Consider the following 21,915-nt stretch of genomic DNA (forward strand, 5'->3'; position numbering starts at 1 on the left):
AGTCCTGATTCATACTCAGGACACTGGTCACAGCATTAGTGAAATGGGATTTTTGGTTTTATATTACATTGCAACCACAATTCCATTTAACTCGTGAGGGTAAAATTTTTACAGTAAGAAAATGGTGAGCCCCACCTACTTATCTTATTCAACACTATTTTTTGGTTTAAGTAAAAAATTTAAATAATTATCAAACACATTTAAAATCTTAAATATAATAAAAATTTCAATGATTTATCAAACACCCTCAACTTTTTCTATTTATTATTATTTCTTGGAGCTTTATAAACTTTTTGATATTACATATTTTTAGATTTTTTAAGAATTTAGAATTTTCTAAAATTTTACCTTTTATTTTATAGAATTTTACTTTTTCTTTTTGAATTATTTATATTTTATATAATTTTTTGGCCATTTATATTTTATACAATCTTTTTACAATTATTTCATAGAAATGACGACATAGCTCTATGTATATGACATGCTGTGTCCATGATATGGATAAAACAATGCCACATGGTGCTTTGTTATAGATAAAAATTTCATATGGTTTTATAATGTTTTTAGATTAAACGTTATGATTAGATATGTTAATGATACTTGTTAAGTAAGTTTGAAGGCTCATTTAAAATTTAAAAGGGTTTAGATAAAAATATTATATTCGAAAAATGAGTTTAGGTAAAAAAATTAGTTCTATTTAAAAATATGAGTCGAGTTTGGGTTTGAACCTTCAAGGCCCAAGCCCAACTTATTTTTCAAATTTGTAATGTTTATATTATATTATTTTTATATATTATATAATCTATAACACATAAAAATTAAACCAATAGTAATATATAGTACTATTATAATGTATACATTAACAAAATTTAAGATCACTATATATAAAACTGTAATAGATAAAAAATATTAAAATATAAAATTAAAATAAATATTTTTAAAATTTTTAAAAATTGAACAAACCTAAAACGAGCTTGGATTAACTATTTACAAATATTGACGTGTTTAGGTAAAATCTTATACTCATATATTGGGCTGAACCAAGTGTAAGTAAGCCGACCCGACTCGACCCATGAACACTTTTGATTGTGATAAAATGTAAATTTAAATATAAAAAAAAAGGAAGAAAAAACCATAGAAATGAAAAGGAAATATTGTTGCGGGCTTTTAAAAACATTAAAAAGATAACTTCTAATTTTCACCTAAAAGAAAAAAAGAGAACTTCTAATTTTAACTCTACTCAGTGATTAAGGCACACTATTTTTGGCTACAAATCTAACTTTCCAAATTAATCTGAGACGATTTGAGCGTATGAGTATAAAAAATGGTATATTCAGCACAGGATGTTCCAACTATCACGGCTCTCTATTTGAAAATAGAGCTCCTGCTACAATAATTTATATATATGGCCTTTTCGTATAAATCAAATGGCAATTAGGTTATTCAAAGTCCACTTTTGATTTAGATATTATAACTAACCTGACCTTCTGTAATATAGTGCACCACAGGTCGATAGCAAACATGTTTACAACCACCATCTAGCAGCAACAGAATAGTGGGAACCCTGCTTTATTGGGAAAATCATAAAACTATGATTGGTTCTTAGTAGTTCTCAAGTTGATGGGATACCATATTGTGAAAAAACAAACTGACCCTTTGGGATATACGATAAGGCCCACCCCCGGGCCCCAAGTTCAAACAATCACAATAACTAGGAATCTCTGCTGCTACCCTCCCAGGGCTTTTACAAAGTTAACGACCAATTCCTTGTTATACAACATCAACACTTCCTACCACACTTTGTCTACCTCCTTTCCTGTTGCCTACTAATTATCTTTTTGGAGGGGCAGAAATGGCAGAAATTGAAGGTCACCAGAAAGCTCCATGTATGGAGTGAAGCTTATCAAGTACTTTAGGTACATGCATGAAACAAGGTATCTTATATCATCTCTGAAACACAAAAAATTAATTTACTTCTATTCCTTAGCTGAAACATGATTCTCGCCTTCCATGAGGCAGCAACATTTTGGGCAAAAACACAACATTGCTGTTCGAGCAAAACTAGCTTAACTTTCCACTCCCTCCACAAGTAGTACAAGATCGAGTAGAAGAGCATTTTGTGCAGTAGCTCCATTTCTTGGGAAGTCTGAAATGATCCAGCTCCAATCCTCAACATTTATAGCATCAATTAATATACAGGGGAAGAATGAATGAGGAAATATATATATATAGAGAGAGAGAGAGAGAGCGAGAGAGAGAGAAAATACCCAGCTGTGTATCGTGTGGCCATATTCTTTGCAGTCAGTCTTGCCCTTTCTGCACTTTCTTCTGACAGTTTTTTCAACACAAATCCTTCACCTCTACATTCTGAACATATCCCAGAACCCTCACAATCTTCACAAGTTCTCAAAGGAACCTTCAATCTCAAAGGAAAGATCAAAGGTCAAGGCTTCGGCAACATTCCAAACCAAATGCACTTGAGGAACGCACAAGGAAAATTTTACTTGCTTCAATGTTTATGAAATCAACATTTTTAAAATCAAAGGAGGAAACATAAAGAGTACTAACCTCAGTTGCATCAGAAGCTTTAGTTCTCCTAACAAGAAATGTTGCTGCCGCTCCCACAACTGTTGCAGCGATTGCAACTGAAGCAGCCGTTTCCGGCAGTGCCAAAGATGGCGTGGCTAATTTTCGTCTATGTTCTTTTGGTTTTGCAGTAATCAAGGAAAAGGCTCTATGATCTAGTGCACTCTGGACTTTTGGCCACGAATCTCCTAGTGCTTCACAACATCATAAGGAAATATCAGCAAAAGCAACCTCCAACTTAACAAAACAGTATCATCATGTATAAATTGCTAAAGGATCACAGCTTACTTGACCGACGCCCTTTTACTTTTTTTTTATATTATCCAGGGTCAATCAAATTAGCTCGCAAAGCTCAAGCAAACTGACAATTTTCCACAATCCATCAATCAAATAACACTCCAACAACGCAGATAAACTGCATTCTGTCAGGCTAAATGAAATGAAAATCCAAAATCCAACTTAAAGAACAGAACAGACAGGAAACAAGGGCCCAATTCCCAGGGGAAAGGAATCTAGTTTCTATCTTACTCAAAGCACCTAAGTTATTTGTGGAAAGAAATTAGGGCATATCAAAGGTTTGCCTTTAGTAATCTATAAATTCTTTGATTCAATCACAATTTTTATGGAACTAACACCATCGGTTGAATGGGAGAAAGACTTGTAAGATGGCCAAATTGAGAGAATCATATGATAGCCCAGAGCAATGAAATCAGATTAACAAACACAAGGATTTGCTCCTCCAAAAATCATTAGCAGTAATGAAACCAATCAAGTACTACACTGACATGGGCCATGACCTTCAGCTTCTATAATCCAGCAGACCTAAAGCCTTAATAATAACAATTAATCATAGATATAAAGGTCTAAACCAGAAAGATTAAAACCAAAGCATTTACTCCACCCAGAACTCTCACTGAAACAACAATCTCCAACTAACATTTAACTCTAGTGTCTCCCCCCACAGCGCAACCAACCCTATTCTAATGTTCCGTTCACCCGCCGCGACCATCAATAGCTTGAAAAAACAAGTTCAAGCAACCATCTCTAGCTTAAATGATTGCACCGTTAAATCACAAACCTTTCTTGATAAATATTACAATAAAGGAATACAATATAACAACCCCGTGGAGGCCAAGGCCTAATCTTTAATGGTTAATTGTCGATTTCTCATTACAAGGACTCTCATTGTTTCAAATTTAGGTGCATCTATTACAGCCAACTACTTCCAGTTATTTTCATAAAGCTTGAGTGGTTAAGCTCGTAATAAAGAGAGAGAAAATGAAAATTAACACAGTCTACCTCAAATTTCTCATGTGTATATATATACATATATATCAAAATAAATGAGAGTTTACAGTTTGTTGAGACTTACTCCTGCAGTAGGATGTAAAGGTTAAAGTCTGAAGCGAGAGCTCCATGGGTCTTTTATTTTAGCTAACAGAACAACTGGTTTTTTCGAGTCTCAAGTCTCTTATCTACGCTGTCGTGTAAAATAACAAGTTAGCCCTCATTCAGCAATAAAATTACGTAAATACCACCCACATCTACAATTGACAACATATCCAACTATTAATCCTCTGGACATCAACATGTTGACATTTTAGTTTTACAGCATTAACCAACACTAAACCCGAATTTTAACAACAGAACCCCCCATAGCCATAGGTAACCCTGAAGTGTATCAACTTTGCTTGCTGTTTGATAAAGTTCATACTTCTTTGGTTTCAGTTTCTAGGCAAGGATAGCAATACCTCTATACTAAGCTGTTGCTGAATATTGCTTTTATGTTTCAACCAGTTCAAAACTTAATGTGCATTTAAGTGAAGGGCCACAAATTCTAGACAGCTATTCAATATATATCGGCCTAAAGCTTCAAGATACATAGACAAAACGTGAAACTAGTCCCCGATTTGCACCCTGGAAAAATTGCAGGACTGGTTGAGAATTACTCTACGAAGTTAATGCATCTAAATTTAATAAATGTCAACACCTCTAGACATAAATCGTTTTTAATTTTGACATTAACGGTGCACCTTTCTCTTACCTACTGCTAAACCCCTATAGATTAAAATACTTATTCTGCCAGTAACATTGCCAACCAGCCCTTATTTGATTACAGGCGAGTAATTTTAAGCATAACCCTTATGTGGGTTAGCTTCCATTCACCTACATTGGTCAAGTGGCTTATATATTTAATGCATCCATGTTGGCAGAGAAAAAGGAGACTGGGCCTTGATATGAAAATGTCGACCTACATTTGAATAGTAATATTACACATTTGGGAGGAGTTTGTTTTGATGCTTCAGTTCTGAGTTCTCTTCTATTGCAAAAATGAGTAGATTGCAGGACAGGATTTATGTTATCCGGTTGAACTGATAAATGCCCTGATGACAAACAATATTACACAGCGATCGATATTATTGGTATTAATGCAAGAGGCAAGCAACAATGAATACCAGAAGTTGGGAAGAAGCTTGAGGCAAACCCTGCCACCTATCACAGACAACAACATAAATATATTTAGTACAAAATATTCTAGTACCATTTCTTTTTTGCATTCAAATTTGATTTTATAATAATTAATATCATATATATATAAACTTAAAAACAAATAATATCTAATTAAAACTTAATTTAAATTAAGTATATTATGTATACAAGGGTGGATAGTGACATGTTAATTTAAATAAATATTCATATTTTATACTATAAAATATTTGTTATTAAATATTTATAAATAGTAATATATAATTATTAGTAAAATATTAATATTAAATTTTTTGATAATATATTAAGAATATTATTTAAAATTCAAAATTATTATATTAAAATAATAAATTATATTAATAATTAAATATGTATGTTTAATAATATTAAACATTATAGCCAACAACTTTTTGACCCAATAACAAGAGCATTATGTTTTATAATATTGAATATTATAATATTTGATATTAATATTTAAATATTTTTAAAAATTTAAGTAAAAAAATTATTATTAATATATAATAACAGACTTCATTTAAATTAATTTTTATATAAAATTAAAATGATTTATAAACGAGCTATTTTTCAAAATATAACTTAAAATTTTTAAAATCATAAATCATTTTTGGTAAAATAAACACATTTATTATATTTATGGCTACTTAATGGGGATGTAGTAATAATTGATTATTTGCATGCAATGAGCGTATATTGTCTAAGCCAAAGGAACTGACTGAATTAAAATATATTACTGTTCTAAGATAGCGGTCCCTATGGGGATTAAAAAGTTTGAAGTAATGAAACAGTCTACATTTTGGTTTGATTATGTAATTAAAGAATCTCACGGACATCCCAATTTCTAAAGTAAAAAAAAGAAAGTACCCAACCAAACCCACCTCAATCTTCGAAACTAATGCAACGCCATAGCTGTGATGTCATTACCCTTCTTTATTTTGAGCTGCTCACGAGCCTATTTAATAAGATCACCCTTTGCCACTTTGTTTGCAACCATCTTTCGAAAGCCTTTTGCCATCATAAAAACACCCTGTCGAAACCTCTCCAACTCACCCAAGGAAACCGAAGCATTACGAGAAGAACACAAAAGAACAGGAGAAACATTACGATCCCTCCTAATTCCAATAATGTCTGCCACAAAATGTTGCATCGTTTTCATCTGTCTCCTCTTGATGTTTTCTTCTTCTTGGGATGTTGCAATGGGTGGTCGGTACATCCCATCGAGTGTTCCGAGCACAATGAGGCCTGCATCCGTAGATTACGTGAAGATGAACCCTCAAGTACTACCGAATCACAAGCACAAGGTTTCCCATGAGAAGGAAGTAAAGAGTTGCATGCCAAAAGGGTTTCGCCGTTCATCAGCTCCAAGCCGCTATGTTAACTATCAAACTCTTGGTTCTTCTTGTGCTACAAAAGCGCACTGAGCTGATCAGAAGCCTTTATCATGCCATATACTTTTGTCTGATTTTAAGAGAAATATGTATGTATAATAAGAGTTCGACTTGCATCATTATTATTATTAATTTTTGAGGGGACATAATGCTTGTGAGGGGGGGGGGAGGCATAATGCCTAAGTGTTTGAGCATATATGTACGTTGCCAACATATATATATTTTTGGCTGTCCTAGTTTTCTGCTTAAAGTAAATATTGGAGTGAGCTTATATGTACAAGGAGGTAGGTGTTTTAGTAATAAGATGGTTAAAGAATCTAAAATATATTAATTATGAGATTAATTTGTTTGATTTTTTATCCATTTATGAGATTTATTTATACACCTGTTAAGATCATACATGTAGCAATCTTAGAGAGAGAGAGCGCTTAACTAATAAAGAATGGTAGTTGGAAATAATTGAAGGGCAGAAGAGGTTTGTTAACTTTGAGTAATCATCAGTAAAAAATAACCAATAACCGCATTCTAGTAATAGGACTATAGTCTCTAATTTGAAGTGCTAAATTACATGCAATAACTAGAAATGAGGAAAGTTGTTAGGTTCGAAACTCGATTTGGAAAATGAGAGAATTTAGACAAATATATGAGGTCTGAAAAATTAAATTTGAGTAAAATTTAAGGTCCGTTTTTTATATGAGATAGACATTGGATAAGAGTTTTTTGTCCGAGCTCAGCCCGACTTAAAGTATTATGTTATAAAAAATAATTATAATAATTATATATGTTTATATTTATATTAAATCACTAACCCAACAACAATTAAATCAATTACTCAAAACCTAAATAAAAGTTACACAGCTAAATAATTCAACTCAAAATATAAAATTTTAAAAATTATATTTAATACAATAAAATATTTATTTGTGTTTTTAACATAATAAAACATTTATTATATTTATGGTAGTGTTTTTCAATGTAAATAGTTTTTAATGTATTTTCAACGTGTTAGAAAATTTTTATTTTAGTCCTTTTTTAGTACATTTAATGTATTATATTTAAAAAATAATAGTTTTAAAAAATTAAATATGATCAGGCCAGATGAAGTTGAGTTTACCTTTTCTTAAAATGAATCAAACTTAGGCTAAAATAAACTTATATTTAAAGTAGTACCAAGCCCAAATTTAAAAAATTAATCTAAATATTTTGTATAGGCCGGACCTAAACCTGATCAGACATTGCCCATGAGTTACCTCTAAATTAGTTTCCAAAACCCTGGACTGTTGCAGAGTCTGAGCAAATGCTTGGTATTTGCGGATCATGGTCCTAGCTTAGGGGTGACAGCGCTCAGCCCTCTCAATTTTTAAAAATTTTAAATATAAATATATATATATATAAAGAAAATAGTAGTGCTTGAGAATTGAGATTGATGCGTTTGAAGCTGTTAAACGACGATGTTGAGGTTGAGAATGGTAGTAGCTATTAAATGATATTCCCAGCTTCGACTTGCGCAGCACTAACACTTGTTGGAGCGAACTTCATTAATTGACTCCTCCAAAAGTGCAGCCTTAATCTCTGCTACTTCTTCCAAGGTCTTAGCCTTCTCTCTTCTTCTTCCTCTTTTCCGTCTCTATGTCCTGCAAATATTTCCAAATTAATTAAAAATGTTTATAGTTATAAAAAAAAGTTATTGATAAGCCAAATATCATATTTACTGGACAATGTGCCGAAAGCCTGCAATGGAAGCACAGTAGCAGCATTTTAAAAGACATGAGGAAAGGAGGCAGCAATCATAAATTTTAAAACTTATGCACAAGAATAACACAGTTTTATGTGTTAACCTTTTCAATCTTCTCTCTCATCACATCATTTTATTTTATTTTCGTTTTCTACTGTGTCCATTATGGTACAATTACTATAATGTAACAAATTAAGCAAACTAAAACCTCAAAATAAACTTTTACCTACACACAAACAACACCAGATGAACATTTCATTTGAAGGCGATTGAAGTTTTGCATTTCAATTCTTACTTCTCAGCTTCTCTATCTTTTATAAGTTTTTTTTTTCTTTTTTGGCAATGTTTTAAAAAAGTAAAACCATTATTTTTCCAAATTTTAAATCTGGGATATGGTTAAACCTTGGGCATTTGACAATTGAGAAATCCCTTAACTTCAAGGGCTTGAATTTTTACCATCAGGAGCCCATTTTGAAGCCCAAACTAGTAAGGGGAATTTGAATTCCAAATGTCTTTTCCTTTTTTTCTTATTTTATTTTTGAACAATGTCTCGCTCTTTTTGATAAAATACTTACAACTCCTTTTTAACCTATAAATGGAAGGATAATGCGATTTAACGCACTCGAACCCACGTCCTCTTATATTGTCAACAATGTCCGTGTCAATCGACATTTGATATCCAAATTTTAAGGAAAACATACTTTTTATATATATGTATATATATTTAAATGTAAAAAACGTATAAATCATTGAATTAATATGGTTAACTTAGCCGAATCAATATAATTTTTTAAAATATTTGATATTTATTTTATTGATTAAGGTTGATGTTATTAATTAGATGGAATAAGGTTAGGAAGAAAACGTATGGAAATCATGAGGCATGATGGTTACCTTTCAATTGCTAAAACTAAAAGAGCAAAACGGGGTATCATTTATCTTTACCATGAGTATTCATTACAGCGCAAGGATATGAATCAAGTTTTGCCATGCCAACGCTCTCACCTCATTATTTCATTGTTACACTTATATGCTTGGCTCAATTCCTATATTTATATTTACTTATTTGAAAATGGTATTTAAATTTATATGTTGTCTATAAATCACTTAATATTTTTTATTATTGACGTCAAAATTAAATCACTCAAGACAATTTTATGTTTCTCTAAGAAGTTTGAATATCAAAATATATTTGAATAAAAATAAAAGCATTCAATTCAATTTAACGAACAAAAAAAATCTAAAAATATACCGTGGTTTAAAAATCTTGTTAATAAATGTAGGTAATTGAGTACGAGTATTGTTGTCAATTGAGTTTAAGTGTGCTGAAACGCACTATCCTCCTATTTATGACCTATAATGAAATTATTAAAAATATATATACGGAGTAAATGCATCGTTTTTTATTTTCTTTTTTTTTGGTCATAAAAGTAGGCCCTCGGCATGTATTTTTTTTCTTTTTGATTAAACAGGCTATGTTAACCGAGTTGTTTGGATAAAATTAGAGAAAGTATGCGACTAAAAAAACAATAATTAAGTGGCAATGATTTGTTGTATCAAACAAGTTAAAGGAAATGCATACTGTTCATCATTACTCTTTTGTGTTTACAATCAATTCCCAATGGAATCATGAGGGGACACAACAAGGAATTGGCTATTTCCTTGAATCACAAGCCAAATAATATTATTAATAACATGCACTTTGGTTAAATTTTGCTATTAATCCTTGTATTTTATAAAAAATATAGATTTAATCTTTGTACTTTTATTCGATTTTAGTCTTTGTACTTTTCGAATCGGTCACTTTAGTCTTTGTGTTTTTCAAAAGTAGCAATTAGATATGTTTGGTTAAATTTAATTACTAGTTTTGCACTATGTGTACAATTATCGATTTAGCCCATTTTATCCAATTGGATCATTCTAAGTCCCTATACTTTTTGAATTTAAAAATTTAAGTCTTGATGCAAATGATAATAGTTAATTTACCAACTGGGTTGTTAACGAGTAATATGAGGAAATAATAAATTAACATGACATTACATATACGATAATATGTTTGACACATGATATTTTATAAACAACATAATTTTACTTTAAAAAAATTAATAGTTAATGCTAGAGGAGGAAAATATATGAACTAAAAACAAAATGCTATTACTACTTAGCAATCATCAGCAGTGCCAGACCATAAAGCTAAGCTCAAAATTACAACTTGGTTTGAACATTTCTCCAAGAAATAGTTTCATTTTGCCACAATCTGAATCAGGGCATGAATCGTGACATAAAAAGGTTGATTTGGGATAAAACATATATGTTTTATATGTGGTGGGATGTAAATTTAAATAATGGAAAAATAATAAAAATCAACTTTTAGTGTGGTGATGGCCACTGGAAATATATGTGATCCACATGTCGTGTATATCTCATTTAATATGGGCACCATCTTATCAACCTTATCAGTCAACATAAAGTAGACATCCAGTTCATTATCCCGCCAAAAAATGGAATCCAAATATCTGATGGATACATCATACGAAAATATTCAGAAAATTTACTCACTAAATTGAAGTGTTCACAATCTCTTCTCATATTTCATTAATAAAAATATAGAACTGTGATATTAGAACAGAGATGACCAATTAAAAGTGGATTCCAATTTAAAAAGAAAAAAGAGAGAGGGACAATATATGATGCTAAAGTCATGAAAGATGGAAGCGTATTCAAATGGCACAAACAAACATAATTGATTTATTTTCCTCTTCAGAATAATAATAATAAAAGCGACGCTTGGAGAAAAAGAGTTCAGAGTTGACAGAGAGATGCCATGCAATGATTAACAAAGCAAAACCAGAAAATATTTTATATCGATGTTTCCTTGTATGTAAAGATAACAAACTTGGGTCAAGTAATCTAGCAAACATTTGCCCAGTTTTTAGATTCTTTGTTATTCAGGACCGAGGCCTTTTCCTTTCTATCTTACTCTTGTCAGCGTCTTCACTATTTTCACATTCAACCCTCTCATATTGAAGTTCTTTCTCTTACTCAGATCCAGGTTTGTCTCTTTCTTTCACTCCTCTTTAGCTTTTGCCTCCCCCTATTATTAATTTCTAATTTAGTTTGTTTGACATGGGAGCTTAGCTTATTTTGTCTGCTGTTGGGTTTTTAAGTTACTAAGAAGAGACAATAAATTTAAAGCTTTAAGGTTGTTTTTTAGTTGCTTATATGTAGTTCTGCATTAGTTTCATCAATAATCAGTAATTGTACGAAGAAATGATGGTTTCTGTTCAAAGTTTTGATTTTTTTTCCCTAAAGCAGACTAAGTTATGGGTTTCCTTTAGTAAGTAGAAAGGTTTGTTTTTATGTTGAAGTTTTATTTTTTTTAGAGTATTTTCCTGCTTTATTTTGTTTTGTCAATGAAATGGAGCACCGGGTAGTTTGAGTTGCATCAGTGGACTATATTTTGCTTTGATTTCCTGGCGAATTGATAAGGTTGATGTGGATTGGTGGGTTATCTGTAATTTTATGATGTTGGGTATTTTTTGTTTTATTTGTGTGCTTCATTGATTGCGTTTCATTTATTATCTCCATGAAAGTTCATATCCTGATTTTGTTTGAAAGGATATGGACAATCCTTTGTTTTATTAATCCCGCAATAATGAATACATGGTGTTTTAACTAGGAGTCGTGAAAGCATTCAAAGTGTGGATGGTTAAATATTGCCTGCAGTTTCAGATTGATGTGATCCCTTAATTTCCTAAGTGAGGTTGTAGGAAGTTTCCAGTTCAATTGCAATTGCTGTTTCTACAATCTGAACTTTTGGAAATCTCTAGTGGTGTAAATGGAAGAAATACAGTCTCAATCAGACCATTATAGGTCTTCATCTTCTTCAGCCAGTAGTCCTGCAAGTAGGGTGCCTGCGTTTAATTTTTTCTATTTACGGAAACCTGGTTCTCTCGGACAACCTATCTCATTTGAGGATTCACCTGAGTGGGAGGATACTGATGCTGATGTGAGAGTGGAGGAAGGAGGTGGTGACTCCATCAATGCTGCAACCACATCAGTGTCGCCATCTCTCTCAAAGCTCAATAGTGGGTCCTTGCCTTCACCACACCTGCCTGAGGGTGCAGCTGTTGCAAGAAAAATTGCTGGTGCATCGGTTGCATGGAAAGACTTGACTGTTACTATAGAGGGGAAAAGGAAATACTCTGATAATGTTGTGAAGGGTTCAAATGGTTATGCATTACCTGGTACAATGACTGTAATCATGGGTCCTGCAAAATCTGGGAAGTCCACACTCCTGAGGGCTATTGCAGGTCATGTTTCTTATGTTGGCTACTCGTTGAATGATGAGTTTTATTTTTTTATGTTGTTACCCCTGCTCTATTTCAGATGTTTATGACTGAAATTCTATTTTCTGTTGAGTTTAGGAAGATTACCTCCAGCAGCTAAAATGTATGGCGAAATATTCGTGAATGGGGCGAGAATGCACATGCCTTATGGTTCATATGTGAGTTTTAGTTGCATTTTCATGAAGGGTGAAACTTTTACATGTTACTTTCGTTGCTTCCTATGGTCCTTAGGTTGACAAGGGTCAGTTTGATTGTGACAGTGACTACTTAACATCTTTCTTGTCGAAATTGATGTTCATTATTTATTTAGTTCGCCTCTAGTAAAAAAATTGCATTTGGCATTTTGGAATTATATTATGCCCCAACTGGCCATACAGAAGTTGAAATATACCTGAAATTTCTAGACAAGTCTCAGTCCACTTTTGTATCATACATTATAGGAAAATCTCATTGTGTAAATACTCTTAAGTCATTAATCACTCCCACTCAAGCCTCATGAGTTTGGATTCTATGATTTCCATGCTTTTGAGCTGTGCTAGTTTTAGTTCTTTTCCTTCTAAAAGTTTATTCAATTTTAGTTGAACAGAAATTGCAAGGAACCATTCTGGGTTTTTTTTTTTTTTTTTTTTAAAATTGAAACATCCAATCTACAGGGATTTGTTGACTTGGAAACCACTCTAATTGGTTCACTCACAGTCCGGGAGTATCTATACTACTCTGCTGTGCTCCAACTTCCCGGATTTTTCAGTCAGAAAAACAGTGTTGTAGAGGAAGCCATCCATGCCATGTCATTGGGTGACTTTGCGAACAAACTGATTGGTGGTCATTGTTTTATGAAAGGACTTCCTAGTGGTGAAAGAAGGCGTGTTGCTATTGCTCGGGAACTTGTGATGAGGCCGCATATCTTATTTATAGATGAGCCTCTTTATCATCTTGATAGGTAGCTTATTTATTTATTGGTATTCTTAATTCAACTCTTAACAGTGTTTTACTTTTTTTTTCCCTGTCTCTTGCATGCTCTACAATGTTTTACTCTCTGATTGGCTTGCCATCTACTTTCCAGAAAATCAACATTATTTATGATGTTATGATAATATTCTGTTTTATTCAGTGTCTCTGCCCTGTTGATGATGGTAACACTGAAGAAACTTACAAGCACAGGATGTACTCTCATTTTCACGCTTAATCAGAGCAGTACAGAAGTTTTTGGTCTCTTTGATCGTATCTGTCTGCTTTCAAATGGAAACACCTTGTTTTTTGGGGAAACATTAGCTTGCTTGCAGGTAATTAATAATATAATCTGATTATTTTTGCTAATCCTGTCATTGTTTTGATTCTTATCAGTTGTGACTTCATCATGTAGGCGTCATTTGATGAGGAAGAAAAGAAAGTCCATTTAAAGATAACATATAGCAAGTAAAATAAGATAGAATACGTTTATAAAGATTTGAATATATTATATATATATTTAAACTTTTCATTTGAGTACCTGCTGTGGCTTCTGTTTATTCTAATTTATCTCCCTTTTCTCAATGAAGCACTTCTCAAATGCTGGATTCCCTTGCCCAATAATGCAAAGTCCTTCTGATCACTTTCTCCGTGCCATAAATACAGATTTTGACAGGATCATTGCGATGTGCAAAAATTGGCAGGTATTTAATGATTCTCATTCTTCATATTGTAGTTCAAAGCCTTACTGCACTTGGAACAAGTAAAGCCCCAAAATAAAAGAGTATGAAAAATGTCTCAAACTTGGATCAGATCTCAAAAGCTGTTGGTCCATGTTGGCTAGATGATAAATTAAGAGGATTAAAGTGCTTGTGAAGTGCATCATATTATTTTGTTTTACAACTATACTATATTTGGTACTACCACGAACTTGACCTTGCCCATTATTTGTGGCTGCACCTTTTATGTCTTCTAAATTAGAAAAATTGTCAATGGCGAGTTTGATTCTACCAAAATGGAGGCCTTATCGATCTTGACTGTTTCTATGGTTTAATATTTTACATTTATCATTGGCTTCTAGTCTTTAATGTTGCTAATTTGGAGTAATTTACTAATAATATGAGCTGCTACATTGTGACAGGACTATAATGGAGACTTCTCAGCTGTGAACATGGATACTGCTGTTGCAATATGTACTCTTGAGGCAACATATAAATCGTCAGCTGATGCTGCTGCAGTTGAAACTATGATACTGAGACTCACTGAGAAGGTACAATTTGTAGTCTTATATGGATTGAAGTTGAACCACTTATAATTTCTCGGCCTTGACTAATAGGAAGCTTTAATTACCTGTATGACTACTTCTTATATGAGGCATTTGTTAGATTTGAAACTAATGATGCTCCCAAATCTTACTGTTTTGGTATACATAGAAGAAACAGTTTAATATACCTCATGTCCTCAAATTAAAGGTTAGCATGAGCAAAGGTAAGTGGATGACAGAGTGTAGCTGGCTGACATATATTTACCTTGTATCTTAGCATTGTTCATGCATGACTTCCTCAAAGTTTTGTGGTGGCTATAGGCTAGCCTTTGCAATTTTCATTCACTTTTGTTTCATTCCACAGGAAGGGCCACTTCTCAAGAGCAAGGGCAAAGCTAGCAATGCGACACGAATTGCAGTATTGACTTGGAGATCATTATTAATCATGTCAAGGGAATTCAAATACTACTGGCTTCGTCTAATTCTTTATATGCTTCTTACATTGTGTATCGGAACTATATTTTCTGGCTTGGGCCATTCTTTGTCCTCAGTTGTGGTGAGTAAATCCAATGTATAAGATTCAAAATATCTTTGCTGTTATGTTTTTGGTAAATTTGACAAGCATTTGTACGGATATTATGCACATATTTATAATTGTTATAGTTGCATCTTGTTTATTCTCTTAGGATATTTCTTCTTATTGTTATATGCTTACTTTGTCTATGGTTGGCTTGCCATAGTCATTATGCGCTAATGTCATGCTTTTATGGTAAGTTGCTGATAGTTATGAGCTGCTCTGTTCTTCTACTACTTTCTTCTGCGAACTTGGAATTTTCTCAAGTAATAATTTAAAAACTTTGGATTTGTATTCTGAACGATAACTAATTCACTTATGAAGCATGAGTGCATTTCTAAATTTTATTTATTTTTTCTTATTGCAGACAAGAGTTGCTGCTATTTTTGTATTTGTATCATTTACTTCACTTTTAAGCATTGCTGGAGTACCTGTGCTAATGAAAGAAATCAAGGTGATCCTTATCATTTTTTGTTCGATTATGATGGCTATTTGCAAAGTTGCATGATTGGTCCTTTTCTTTCATGCTCAAATTGTGCTTTCTTTTATATGAACAAAAAAAAAATGTACTTACTTTTTTATTTTGCAGATATATGCAAGTGAGGAATCAAACCAACATTCAGGAGCTTTAGCCTTTCTGTTTGGGCAACTACTCTCAAGCATTCCCTTCCTATTCCTCATCTCAATATCATCAAGTCTTGTCTTCTATTTCTTAATAGGACTACGAGATGAATTCAGCTTGTTGATGTACTTTGTGCTGAATTTCTTCATGTGCCTCTTAGTAAATGAAGGATTGATGCTGGCTGTTGTTTCTTTGTGGAAAAATATTTTCCAGAGTGTCTTAACACTTGTAACCATACATGTAAGTTTTCACTATATAAAAGACAAGTAATCTTTGCATGCCTTTATAATTATTTTCAGTTCCAGCCTTTAGCTTTTACAAAGCCTTGGAACCTTATGATCAAAATGCATGATGTTTCAGGTGGTACTGATGCTCGCAGCGGGCTATTTCAGAATCCGAAGCAAGTTGCCCGGACCTGTGTGGACGCATCCATTATCAGACATTGCTTTTCACACTTACTCCATCCAGGTGTGTGCTTGATTTTAACATTAGTTCTTTTAATCATTATTACAAACCACATAGTTCAGCATCATGTATTTTTCACTATATCAAACTGCATTTGCAATACTCTGTCCCTGTAGGCATTGGAGAATCCATTCTAGGCAATCTTATCATTACTGAATGAATCTTTAAAACTTGTGACCTGTGTTTCTGCCATAGGGACTTTTGGAGAACGAGTATCTAGGAGTGAATTTTGCCATTGGACAAGTGAGGAGCATATCGGGTTTTCAGGCACTGCATAGTGCTTATGATATTTCTCCTAGAAGTAACGCCAAGTGGGAGAATGTACTGGTATTGTTCCTCATGGCAGTCGGATATAGAATCCTTGTGTTTGTTTTGCTACATTTTTATGCAAGGAAAAATGTATCCCTACATAGACTTTTCCGGGGCAAACACAATTCAACAGCCTGAGATGAATGGAAGTCGTACTATCATCTTTGTCAGCCATTCAAATTGTATAATCTTCTTTTATATTTGCTTTGTTCAATCCCATGCTATCATTCATAAATTAGACTTTGAGTGACCCAGGAAAGGAGTGCCAAACTTTGATGCATCATTCATTGGCACATGAAAATTTTGGAATGTTGGGGTTTTGGCTGACACCGGAAGAAGGTAGCTTTGATTAGAGATCATTCATAACAATGCTCAATGGATATGTTGCTCACAGTTGCAGATTGAATCTTAGTTATGTTTTATAAAGTAGGGTCTTAGCCATTTCATAAGCTTTGCTAGACATCTTAGAATTAAATTACCGAAAAGAAAGAACCTTTAGCATTTCTTTTTCTTGTTTTTGTTTCGTTTTCTCCTTTTGCCTTGTCTTGGCAAAATCCACACGCATACGCATCAAAAAGGAGTATTTGTTGAATCCACTTTCTTGATAGGGTCTACTTCCACTCGCATGGACTGCTTTGCTGCATAAATGTCACATTGAGGCATCATAATGATGGCAAATTCATGTACATGTGAACCAGCCACATCATCATACAAAAAGGATGGGTTCTTATTGTTTGTTTTTATGCTCGAGGAAAATGGTAAACTATACATGAAAATGAATGATGAGTCACTGAAAATGAAGGAAACCATTTTGGAATATGGAAACAATGACTGAAAGAATAGAAACAAATATCAAGGGCAAAAACGTAGTTTCTGTATTCACAGAGAGGGGTTTTGAACTAATAATTATCCCTTTTTCCCTTGGACAGAGATAGATTAGAATATTACAAGTGACACATAGGATTAAACTCAATTAATTACAGCTTTCAATGATTTGAGTTCTATTTTCATATCTGAAAAAAAGGCAAGTATAATTAAAAGAACAGGATCTGGATTCTGGAATATGACGATGTCAATCATGTTCAGGATATCAAACTTGAGAGAGACAATTCTTCAAAGCAGCATGATAAGAATTTAAAAGAAACCAAGTATTTGCCCATCAAGTTATAGAGATGTGACGCTCCAGATTGTTGCTCATTCCCATTCCTGAACTTGTCTCTCTCTCATATTTTGTACCAAAGCTTGCAACAAGGTGATGACAACATCTAAACATGAAGCTTTGGTTTATTGATGACAACATCTAAACATGAAGCTTTGGTTTATTATTGCACACTGTCCCTGTGGTTGGTATGTCTCCCCCCCCCCTTTGTACTTGGTGTAAAACTTGAGCACAGGGAGTGGCACGAGCCTGCCCTGTGTACCATCCAGGAAATGCTGCATATCGCTCACCCATTTCCAGTCTAGATAAAAGGACAATAACAGAGGCCTATTCGTACTTGAAGACCAGGACAAACAAAGAAATTGATTCTCCCAATCCCAAATAAGGACAAACAAAAAGTAAAGGCGTGAAGTCGCAGGTTTATTCACCATTTTTGTCAAATATCCCCACTTTATGATTTAAACTCTTCAATATGTATTTTATACAAAAATGACTTCCTTCAGCAAAGATACTTAATTATTCATTTGCCTGTGCCGTGCCATTATTTTTGTTGATCCCACCACCATAGTGAGCAAAGCTTTTGCACGTTCATAAAATCCTGCAGGCAAACAGCATTGATCTTCTCCTCCTTACTTTGAGAGTTTCCCTTTACATTCTTTTTTGGACAGTGGTTGTGCAATCTTGGCGTTTCACATTTCACGGGAACTGAAGATAATGCTTCACTTGTATTGGCAAACATGTATGCTCTTGGGATTTGGGAGAATACAGTTTTTCATATCAGATGTATGCTATTGCTTATCAACAAAGTTATAGATCGTGTAGCTGTTATGATATCAAAGAAAAGGAAGACCCTTAAATAGTTCAACACTTTGGATGGGGTGAAGGGTAGATGAGATATTTTAAAAACAAAGAATCCTTCATGTCAAACATTCAGTCAAAAGTATAATTACTAAATCGTTTTGTGTAAAGCATTTTCTTTCTCCTCTCCTTTTTCCTTTGGGGTTACATAGAAATAAAAAAACTAGTAAATAGTAAATAGCAAATGTCCACATCCTTGGGGCTTCGGGTAATTTTTCTTCATATTTATGGAGTGGCACCAGCCTGTATTTTTTTTTCACTTTAATCGTCACACCAAAAGTAGAAATTTCCAGCTGTGCAAATTAAAACATGACAAGTCCTACAAACCCCACATCACAAAAGGTTATAGTACTAAGTAGTAGAAACAGTATGGAGAACAAAATAAAAAACATTGGCCACACAGCAAAATACCACTACTAATCACATTAAAAATGCCAATATTCAACCTTTTTAACAACATCAAAACCCTAGAGACCAACGTAATGGGAACTCAAAGAGGTTTTAAAGCTCCAAGTTTTAACACAAAATTTTCGTTTCCAAGTGAGCTCTTCCCATTTGTTTCTGTTGGTGAGTGAATGAACAGTCTATCGATGGGCATAGAGAGTGCTAGTAGATCTTCCCACTTAGCCGATAAACTATACCATAAACCCCATTTATCCTCACAAAATGGCACAAGCATTAGGATTCTCATCATTAAACATCTGGTGAGGTGGGTGAACAAACACTGGATAGTTCGGAACATAGGCCGGGTAACAATGCCCATGTCCATGCGGGTGTGGGTGCCCGTATCCGTACCCATAACCCGGGTATCCATATCCAGGATAACTCGGCATGTAGCCAGGGTAACTTGGCATGTATCCATATCCATATTCAGGTTGAACCAAAAACTCCATCCTGTTGCCTTCCACCTTAGCACCGCCGCCGCCAGAAGGAACAGCATTAGCCTCATTTCCACCATCTCCACCAGCATTGCCACCTTTGTTCTTCTTCTTCCCGCCGCCACCCACACCACCACCACCACCAGCAGTTCCACTACCAGCACCATTGTCGCCACCCTCCTTGTTGCCATCTTTCTCTTTCTTAGGTAGCACAATCTCAACATTCTTCTTGAGTTTGTCTTTCAAAACCTCGGCCAAGGCCTTAACATCCATAGTCCCCTTAACCGTGACCAGCTCCTTCTGCGTGTCTACTTTCAACTCCTGCACCCCTGTATCGCCGTCACAAATCAAACGTCAGAAACTACAACAAGATTCCGACGACGTTATAGTAAAGGTATGGTAAATAAAAATCTTGCTATCTACAGTCCGAAACCAGTGATAAAGTCACCACCTTTGGTTTCAGAGATAATTTTGCGAATCTTTAGAATGCATCCCTGGCACTGGCATTTCAGCTGCACCTTCAAATCCGCCGTCGTCAACGGAGCCTAAGCAAAATTAATAAATAACCAACTTAAATTCAAAATATAAAAAGATTATTAATTTGTTTTACTTAAACGGCAGGAAGTAATAAATTTTTGACAGGGATGTGGATTTGAATGCACTTCAATTCAAAACCAACATGCAAATGCAGCAATTTGATTGCCGAAAATTAAAATTGAGAATGGCAGCAAAAAAAAGAGATAATACCTCTTTGGGTTTTTTCTCTTGTTTACTATTATCAGAAGGCTGGTTTTTGTCTTTCTCAGGTTTTTTCTCTTTTTTGTCTTCTTTGTTATCATCTTTCTTAGGCTGAGGAGCAATGACGTCAACCTTCTTCTTAGACTTCTTCACGATGTTCTCTTTGATGGCTGTTGGATCCACAGCTCCTGTCACTGTCACTTTGTTTGAGTTGCTCTCCGTTTTCACTGTCTCCACCCCTGCAAAAAGATGAAAAAAAAAAACAGAAGAAATGTTTCAAAAACCTGAGAGAAAAAGAAAAAGGTAAAACCCATGAACAAACTGGAAATATTCAAACTTCGTTGTTGTTGTTGTTGTTATTGGACAAAGAAGGGAATATATTTATACCTTCAAATTCACGAACGCATTTGAGGATTTTGGAAGCACAACCTTCACAAAGACAGTCAACTTTGAAAACAACAGTTAAGGAACCCTTTTCCTTCTTATCTCCATCTCCTCCTTTCTTGTTACCACTCTTTTTCTGCAACATAGACAAAGAACAACCCATATAATATTATCAATAATGATAAAAAAAAATAAAGGAAAAGCCAAAAAAAATGAGATATGGTATTTGCAAACCAACCTCTCCCATCGTGAGTCAAAATCCGTTATGCTAAGTGGTTTTGCTATGAGTGGAAATAGGAGGAAACAAAGGGAGTGAGAGAAGTTGGGAGTATATATATACATATAAATATAGTGGAGGAGATGACATGGTGGAGTAAAATGCTGATGATGTATGTATGTATGTATGTTGCATGGATGGTTTTAAATGAGAAGGGGAAGGTACTAAAGTGGTGGGGTTTAAAAAAGGGTGTGATTTGTGGGATTGGAAGTTGTTGGCTGTTTCTTTCTTTCTGTCTGTTTATGCAGCAGTTGCTTCTTATAACAGTAATTTACTCCGCCACCTGCCCCCAAGTACTGCCCTCTTTAACAACACTGTACCCTTCATTTATTTTCATTAAAATGTCCCTAAACCATAGGTATGCGATTCATCCCTTAAATAGCTAACTTTTTACTCCATATATGCCACTCTCCACTTTCAAAACTATTGATTGCGACTTGATTTTTTACAAGTGAAACTAAAAAATCATGCACCACTTCTCCGTTATTTTCAATTAGTACTTAATTTTAAGAGAAACCAACCACGTTTCTGATTAGTGGATGGGCCTTCATTGTTGTGGAAACCCACCCATTTGGACTAATGACTCGACCCACTACATTTATCATACAAGCATTGCCCAACATCTGGGCTCAACATTTGTTTAAGCCACTTGTGTGAAGACTAATGGCTGGCCTCCAGTTTTTACAGAAATTGTTGGCAATCTTGAGCACCCTCCGCAACTCAAATTTTATTATTAGTCTTTACCTTATTCTTAAATTTTAATTTTAATTTTTATATTCTAAATTAGTTAGTTTTAGTTTATAGGTTTTTTATAATTTGAACTTTCATTCAGGTTTGAGCGTTTGATCAAACCGAGTAAAAATTTTCGAGTTAATT

The 21,915-nt window shown here is 33.9% G+C and overlaps 3 protein-coding genes across 5 annotated transcripts; 1 reads left to right on the plus strand and 2 right to left on the minus strand.

Moving 5' to 3' along the window:
• Positions 1–1,539: 1,539 nt before the first annotated feature.
• On the minus strand, positions 1,540–4,091 carry LOC107906267 (uncharacterized). 3 transcript variants are annotated; one of them, XM_016833227.2, is made up of 4 exons: positions 3,959–4,091; positions 2,569–2,780; positions 2,268–2,416; positions 1,540–2,146 (listed from the first exon to the last, which is right to left on the minus strand). In XM_016833227.2, exons 1-4 carry the CDS (start codon positions 4,002–4,004, stop codon positions 2,062–2,064), a joined length of 492 nt encoding a protein of 163 aa, XP_016688716.1. In that variant the 5' UTR covers positions 4,005–4,091; the 3' UTR covers positions 1,540–2,061. The 3 variants fall into 3 exon arrangements, with proteins under 3 accessions (XP_016688716.1, XP_016688715.1, XP_016688714.1); XM_016833226.2 differs by having other exon boundaries at positions 1,540–2,160; XM_016833225.2 differs by having other exon boundaries at positions 1,540–2,168.
• Positions 4,092–10,935: 6,844 nt separating this feature from the next.
• On the plus strand, positions 10,936–17,151 carry LOC107906269 (ABC transporter G family member 3). The gene is made up of 12 exons (XM_016833228.2): positions 10,936–11,266; positions 11,894–12,527; positions 12,642–12,721; positions 13,217–13,503; positions 13,675–13,846; positions 14,102–14,215; positions 14,653–14,781; positions 15,140–15,331; positions 15,717–15,803; positions 15,939–16,211; positions 16,332–16,439; positions 16,632–17,151. The coding sequence occupies exons 2-12, from the start codon at positions 12,053–12,055 to the stop codon at positions 16,881–16,883; spliced, it is 2,169 nt and encodes a 722-aa protein (XP_016688717.1). The 5' UTR covers positions 10,936–11,266; positions 11,894–12,052; the 3' UTR covers positions 16,884–17,151.
• Positions 17,152–19,153: 2,002 nt separating this feature from the next.
• Positions 19,154–21,160, minus strand: LOC107906270 (heavy metal-associated isoprenylated plant protein 3). Its single transcript, XM_016833229.2, has 5 exons — positions 21,001–21,160; positions 20,766–20,898; positions 20,388–20,617; positions 20,092–20,185; positions 19,154–19,969 (listed from the first exon to the last, which is right to left on the minus strand). Exons 1-5 carry the CDS (start codon positions 21,007–21,009, stop codon positions 19,422–19,424), a joined length of 1,014 nt encoding a protein of 337 aa, XP_016688718.2. The 5' UTR covers positions 21,010–21,160; the 3' UTR covers positions 19,154–19,421.
• Between the last annotated feature and the right edge of the window lie 755 nt (positions 21,161–21,915).

The sequence above is a fragment of the Gossypium hirsutum genome, chromosome D05 (assembly GCF_007990345.1).
Source record: "Gossypium hirsutum isolate 1008001.06 chromosome D05, Gossypium_hirsutum_v2.1, whole genome shotgun sequence".
Taxonomy (NCBI): Eukaryota; Viridiplantae; Streptophyta; class Magnoliopsida; order Malvales; family Malvaceae; genus Gossypium; species Gossypium hirsutum.